This window comes from Branchiostoma floridae, chromosome 9 (genome assembly GCF_000003815.2).
Source record: "Branchiostoma floridae strain S238N-H82 chromosome 9, Bfl_VNyyK, whole genome shotgun sequence".
Lineage (NCBI taxonomy): Eukaryota > Metazoa > Chordata > Leptocardii > Amphioxiformes > Branchiostomatidae > Branchiostoma > Branchiostoma floridae.
The window spans coordinates 15,547,047-15,553,927 of NC_049987.1; the positions used below are offsets into that span (position 1 = coordinate 15,547,047).

General features: G+C 41.0%; 1 protein-coding gene across 2 annotated transcripts in view; it reads right to left on the bottom strand.

Annotated features, from left to right (window-relative positions):
• The window catches only part of LOC118423335 (paraplegin-like), an 8,442-nt gene extending 1,970 nt beyond the window's left edge, over positions 1-6,472 (bottom strand). Inside the window, exons 1-6 of one of the 2 annotated variants that reach the window (XM_035831459.1) lie at positions 6,328-6,472; positions 5,641-5,713; positions 4,978-5,138; positions 4,496-4,573; positions 3,010-3,150; positions 1,102-1,190 (exon numbers count right to left, since the gene is read on the bottom strand). In XM_035831459.1, coding sequence (XP_035687352.1) covers positions 1,110-1,190; positions 3,010-3,150; positions 4,496-4,573; positions 4,978-5,138; positions 5,641-5,701 — 522 coding nt within the window. In that variant the 5' untranslated portion in view covers positions 5,702-5,713; positions 6,328-6,472 and the 3' untranslated portion in view covers positions 1,102-1,109. Of the gene's footprint in view, positions 1-1,093; positions 1,191-3,009; positions 3,151-4,495; positions 4,574-4,977; positions 5,139-5,640; positions 5,714-6,327 lie in introns of both variants that reach the window. The other variant, XM_035831458.1, reaches the window with a different exon arrangement.
• Between the last annotated feature and the right edge of the window lie 409 nt (positions 6,473-6,881).

The following is a 6,881-nucleotide window of genomic DNA, read 5'->3' on the forward strand; positions in this document are numbered from 1 at the left end:
TATCAGTAATGATAAGTCACGTTACAGCCATCACTGTGAAAACCGTGAACATAACAGTACGTTGAAAAAATAAGGAATTACAGTATTTTGGTATTTTTTGAGTGGAATCTCTTCTTAAAAAAAAAAAAATCAGGCGAAAAATTATGAGCGCCATCCACAAAATCTACTTGCTGCAGCCTTACTTTAAATTTTGTATATAAATTCTTCACATTCCCATACACAAACCTATGCTACACGGTAACACTAGCACCAGTGTCTGGTTCCCTATGAGACCTCAGTTTTACTAACAAACTCTCCTCTTAAACAACACGCTGTAATCAAATAGGCCAGATCGTTTGGTACACTCTGAGTAACTGTGGTCTGCGTTCTATCACTGTAAGGTTTTCTCTGGACATGGTCTTTGGTGACTCATACTGATAAGGGACGTCATCTGGCGTTCACAGTTGGTACTGCATCTCTTTTGTATTACTGTCACTCGTAGTCACAGTTGAGACTTGAATCCATGATAATCTCGGTTTCTGCTTAGGAGAGATTGGAATTCTATCAGGACAATTTCCAATTCTACCAGGATAAATTCAGATTAGGTGAAATTGTTTTAGAACATAGTGTGACTCATTTTACGACTAACGTTTCAATCAATTCTAGCATTGGGAAGCCTACATTCAACTACTCAAGGTGAATTATTTTGTATCTTTGGTATATGGTGACCAACCCTTATATTGGAATTCCAATCTCTCCTACGAGAATCCGAGGTTCTTCTGTATTCCTGCATTCTCTACTGTGACATATGTCAGTGACACAGATATACAGCACCCTCCAAGCAGAGTTTAGGCTCCAGCTGGTTTTTGAAGTCTCCTTAGGCCTTTTCAGGCGACCTATTTTGTAGCCTGGTCAGTGACAGAAGCAAGCAAAAAGATTAAGTCAGTGGATTAATATAACGAAGGATAGTACCTACCAAAAAGCCCTTTATCAAAGGAAGTAAAAAAAAGCCAAAGTCTAACCTTTGCCTGAGTTGTGTAAATGCTATACAGTAATGTTTGATAAAGCCATGCAAAAATTTGTGTTTCCATTCCCAGCATGTTGTCTGACTCACCCATGGGCCCAGTAACTCAAGGTTGCTGGTTCGAATCCTGGCTGACAGCGCCCGCTGCAGTTAGGGGCTTGTCTTGTTCCACTCCTTCACTCAGGTTCTTCAAACAGTTAGGAACAAGACACATGTCATACTGGTGTTTATAACATCATCTTTCTAAAATGCTTAGAAAAAATATCTTCAGTACAAACAGGGCTGTCTCCAGCTTTTACTTTTTTTTTGTTCCACTCATTGTTTGGAATCCATGTTGTTGTCAAATCAGTGAAAATGAGTTGTCAACAATTTTACGTCATGAACTTCAGATTTTTCGGACAGGGTGAAATTCTAAAGGAACTGGTGACAGCCCTAAATACAAAATGTAAAAGGCCCAGTACTATTCATGTATAAAACAAAAGAATTTAGTTGCCTATCAAAGGCAGAGTCTCTTTCTTTGAAAGAGACTTTGATAAGAAGGAAAGTGTGAATAAAATGTGAACATAGGAACACCAAGCAGTGAATTCATATGAAAAAAGTCATGTTTAATTCAGTTTTCGATCCATGAAAATTGATGAAAATATGGCACACTTACAACATATAAATAGACTATTCTTATTCCTGAGCTTTTAACATAACTAATATTCACAACTACAACTACTTGTCTGTTGAGCAGAATGTGAATGGAAACATTGTATAATACATAAAGCTCTATATGTACAAAATATTCCATGAAGATTGTATAATAATATGACATTGCAATTGAGATGCACTTCTTACACAAATCAACACTAAGGCCATGCCAATTTAACTTGTTGGTTAGTGGACAAAATTTCCATGTAGCATTTTGGCAAGAGAACCTCATGATTACAAAAGGCTTGGAGGAAAATTTGTATCTAACTCTGTTCACTGCCTAAAACCATGTGTACCAAAGTTCAGACTCTCCCCTCAGACTCAGTTTTCATGCTGATATTAAAATCTAGATGCATGTTTTTAAATCTGAAAACCAAGGAATTAAATTGATGTGGTCTAGCAAACACAAATTAGAACCAACACAACATCAAATCAGATATGCAGTACTATTGCAATAGCTACAATGTACAGCACCATAGCTACAGTGCAAATGTTACGGTGCCATGGCCACAATGTGCACATGCTGAAATTCTTCATGCAATGGATGTGGGCATTATATATGACAAGCTTCTGTAGGAAACAGAAACACATATGGCTGTATACTGCTAAACAAGAAAGAAAAAGAAAACATTGTTGATACCAATTTTATTGATAATTTGGGAAATAAAATCTTGCTCAATGGACCACAATGGACTGTTAACCACTCTATGGTGCATAAGACAGCATACATGTAACACCTACACTCATAATTCCACCGGATGCCATAATACTGCCACATGAAAAAATACATGGATTCAAAATGATCTAAAAATATGTACCAAAGCAGCATCATACTAGGGTATATCATCATCATCATCTGGTGTATTTTGCCAGCCAGTAGGTACCCAATGAGTAATGAGGCTGTTTAACGTGGTCGAGGCACCTCCTCAAACACAAGACCCCCGCTTTACGTCCCTCCCAGAAGTTGACTTCGTGGAATTACCATGCTTGGTCCGGCTACAGCAATCCGGTCGTCCTTGGTTGGGGAACTCCCATCCAAGAACTGTCCGGACCGCGCGTTGCTTAACTTCCGAGATCGAGGGGTTGGGTGTATCAACATGCCACGCGGCCGTGGCTATGTGTATATGTATATAGAAGACGTCTATAACAATGTTTTATTGATGTGTCGGTATTACGGCACCTGGTGGAATTATGAGAGCTGATGTCACACAGCAAAACAAATGTGCAGAAAGAATCTAGCCACGTTCCCATCATGCAGCAGGCTTGGCATTCCCAGGCACTTGTGGAGATTTAGGCTGCGGTTTGTCGCCGACCTGCAAGGGGGCGTCGTCGCCCTCGTCCAGGTCCCATCCGGCCACCTGCACAGTTTTCTTGGGGCCGTGGGGAGGGGGGCCCAGCAGGTCGACCACGTCGCTGTAGTTCAGAACCTCTCTGTCCAGCAGGGCCTCGGCAAGCTGGGAGGGATGGAATGGAACATTCACTTATCAGCTTATCCATCTTTTTCTTTTTCACTCAATGGTCACCACGTAACAAGGCCCGAAGGCCACTCAAGGTTACGGGTTACATGATTGGAACTGTAACAGCAACTCTTCGCCCTAGGTCAGAAACATCATGATTGAAACCAGACCAATTGCTCACTATGAGTGAGGACTAACTGACCCAATAGGCGAAGCAGGGTTTACGAGGGCTGCTCGGGAGATTCCCTACCCCATTTATCTAAATATGAAGTCTTTACCAGACTGACTACGCTGGCCATTATATGCTGGGAGGGACAGAGTGGAAACATTCATCAAAAATGAAGTGTAAATTGTGAAACATTGTGGTGGGGACATTGATGAAGGTTAGATATGCAGGAAGTTACACAAGTAACTGGATATGATTTTGGAAATGGTCAGACGTTTCAGATAACATCCGTTGTCTCTTGTCAGTGACACTGGAGAAAACAGGTTTTATATCCTAACTATGAATTGATATGCAAAGGAGATGCATTCGTGGTGGTTTCATGTTTCAATCAATCATGATTATATCACAGAAGGTCATTGATGATAGCAGACAGGTTTTAATGCCTGTAGAAAAGGAAAATAAAGTGTTGTACCTAAGATACATTGATTAACCAGCCCGACAGAAAGGAAATGGGTCTGAAGAACATGGAAATCATGGCAGTGGCAGCGCAAGACCGAACCCTTTGGAGAAAGTTTGCTCACCGAGTTGACCAATACAACAGTGTTGCGGGAGGATCTAAGGTCTAAGGTAAGGTTGTAAGGGGGCCGATGGTGTGGCCCCAGGTTCTTTGAATGCTGCACGAGGAACGTTTAAACTACAGGACTAAGAAAGCACACACAGGACACAGTCATGCCGTTAGACACGCACGGGAGCTGTTAGTCGGGACCCTCTCTCTGTCTCAAGCCTCTGTCCAACTGTCCCCAACTTGCAATTCCCGGCTTTCTTTATTCCAAAAACCCAGACACAGATTCAGACACTGTCTACAGCTATGCATGACACTAATTATAACATGTACCTGCTATTGGCTTTGTTGTTCTTTTCATCTTCAGTTCATCAAAGAACAATACAAAGGATAACACCTTGTCAGCAGTTATCACACAATGATAACAGACTAATTACAGTTACCAGGTGGGCTGTCTGTAGCTTCTCAGACCATGTACATGACAAAATGATAACCATAACATCTTGCTTTAAATGATACGACAATTTCTTCAAAACAGTGCATTTTTACCCCTCCTACACCACTTGACTTGACAGTATTTACCATTTGCCTGATATATCATAAGTTCTACTCACCACATCCAGTTTATCCTTGTTGTCCACCAATATCTTCTGTGCCTGGTAGTACGCTCTAGCTACCAATCGCCTGGCCTCCTGGTGAAAAAGGTTAAATAAAATGCACAATAAGACATTGTGTGGCCTAAGGGCTAGGGAAACAGAGATGGACAATGCCATAAACACCATATGGTGTGGGAAGAACTTCATTTTTGAAACTGAAGGCTCTGTTAGAGTCGAGAGAGGTGAACAAAGAGCAAAAACGTTACCATTTTAATGCAATACAAAACAACCAAAACAGACAAAAAAGTAATAATGGCTTTGTTAATCATTAACCATGTAACAGAGTGGATTTGATGTAATTGTGGTAAATATTGGTTGTTTATCTTTGTTCCGTAACAATTATTCTGTAAAGAATTGCAGGAAGACTAGACGTGATGTGCCAATGGATTCTCTCTAATAAAGATCTCTACATCAAAACCTTGTAGACTTGTACCCCATACCTCGTCCATGAGAGCTGCCAGGTGCTTGCTGAAGGGTTTCTTGCCCAGCCCGTTGTTGTCCTCCTCTGGGAAGGACAGGTATCCCACGTTGGGGTTCATCCCGAACTGTTTGATCTGGGCGTACGCCATCTTGGTCACCTTCTTCAGGTCATCCGAGGCTCCTGTACGGCAATGAAGTTACAAAGTTTAACGTCTCAGTTCTAAGGAGAACTGTTTGGGATATGTTTTAGAGTTTTATTTCTGAGTTTTAGTGTTTTATATACTTCTCAACTTATACAGTGACAACCCTTGGTCACCTTCTTCAGATCAACCGAGGCTCCTGTGCAACAATGATGTCACAAAGGTTAGAACGTTTTAGTTATAGAAGAACTGTTTGGGATACGTTGTAGAGTTTTATTTCTGAGTTTTGTGTTTTATAAGTAGAGTTTATTAATGCAAAATCATGCCTGAAGGCTAATTGCACATACAGTCTCAAACTAAGAGTTAAGTGATTCAGTACATAACATTAGTTTCTAATCTACTATGAGGTACTACGTTTACTACAGTAGGGTTTGACACACACACACACAAACACAAACACAAACACAGACAAACAGAGAGACACATACAGACATACACACACACAGAAATTTTGTTTCTACAGAAATCTGGGAGAGACTTGACCTGTGGTGACCCTGTTGAAGATGATGGCCTCAGCTGCCCTCCCTCCAAGGGCCATGCACATCTTGTCAAACAGCTGGGAAAACAAAGAAAGGAGACTGTTTATAACCATCAGTGAATGGCAAATATCAAGTTGTGTTGTATGCTAACTCTATTCTACATCCTCTTTGTGGCATTTAGTACTGACAGAAAGTATAAAATCAATTGAGGTACAGTTTACATCATTCACAATCCTAATACACATATTTTTCACATACATGGTACAAATTACATTGTAGTGAGAGCTGCTGCATGATTTGAGTCCGTTCATTTTGGTTTGTGTCTTCTGTTTCTTGACAAGTCTCTTAATTGGGGCTGTGCGTATGTCTGGTGGCAGACTGTTCCAGACATCTTGGAGGTTTTCATCTTTCTAACTTAAGAAAAGATAATGGGTATCACTTTTCTTATGGTTGATAGTGCAATGCAGCTAGCTATAGATTGCTTACTTTCCACACATCAGTAATAATAGTTGTAAATGCATTTAAGTTTGCGGTGGTTGTAAGTTGGTGGTAGCGCTGTTGACTGTCCCATACTACAAAGTAGAAATGTTCGCAGTGGTTTTAAGTTCGCGGTGAAATGGTCAACGCGAAAATAAAACCACCGCGAAAATTTCTACATTTACAGTAGCACATTTCTGTGGTAAGACCTTACCTCCTCCTGAGAGTAGAGGTACTGCTCCTTGGGTAGGTACTGAGCAAACCCCAGAGCTGCCGAGGTCCTGGGGACTATGGTCACCTGGGTAGGGAGAGATGCTCACATTACTTCATGTTGACAAATCAAACATTCATCAATTTTTCAACTGCATCAATCCAGTGCCAATATTTCTTCGCCACTCTCCATTCTTCAAGTCGAATACCACATCAATCTGATATTCATGTTGCTGTATGTCTATAGGTTCTTTTGAGAGTGTTAAAAATTCTGGATATTGAACATGGCACTTTGTGAAGGAAGGAGGCTATCAATATCAGGATATACAAACAAACAAACAAACAAAAGAAAACAAAAGAAGTGCATCCGTGTGCTCCAGTAACCACCAGACCAGTGCGTGACCTGACTCATGGTACGCCACACACACACTCACACTCACTCTCCGGTTTAATGTCTGTTGTTCCCCATCCTGTGGGGGTTAGACGTGCTTGCACGCTGACAAACAAACAAACAAACAAACAAACCTTGAGACAGTGCGTCCGTGTGCTCCAGTAGCA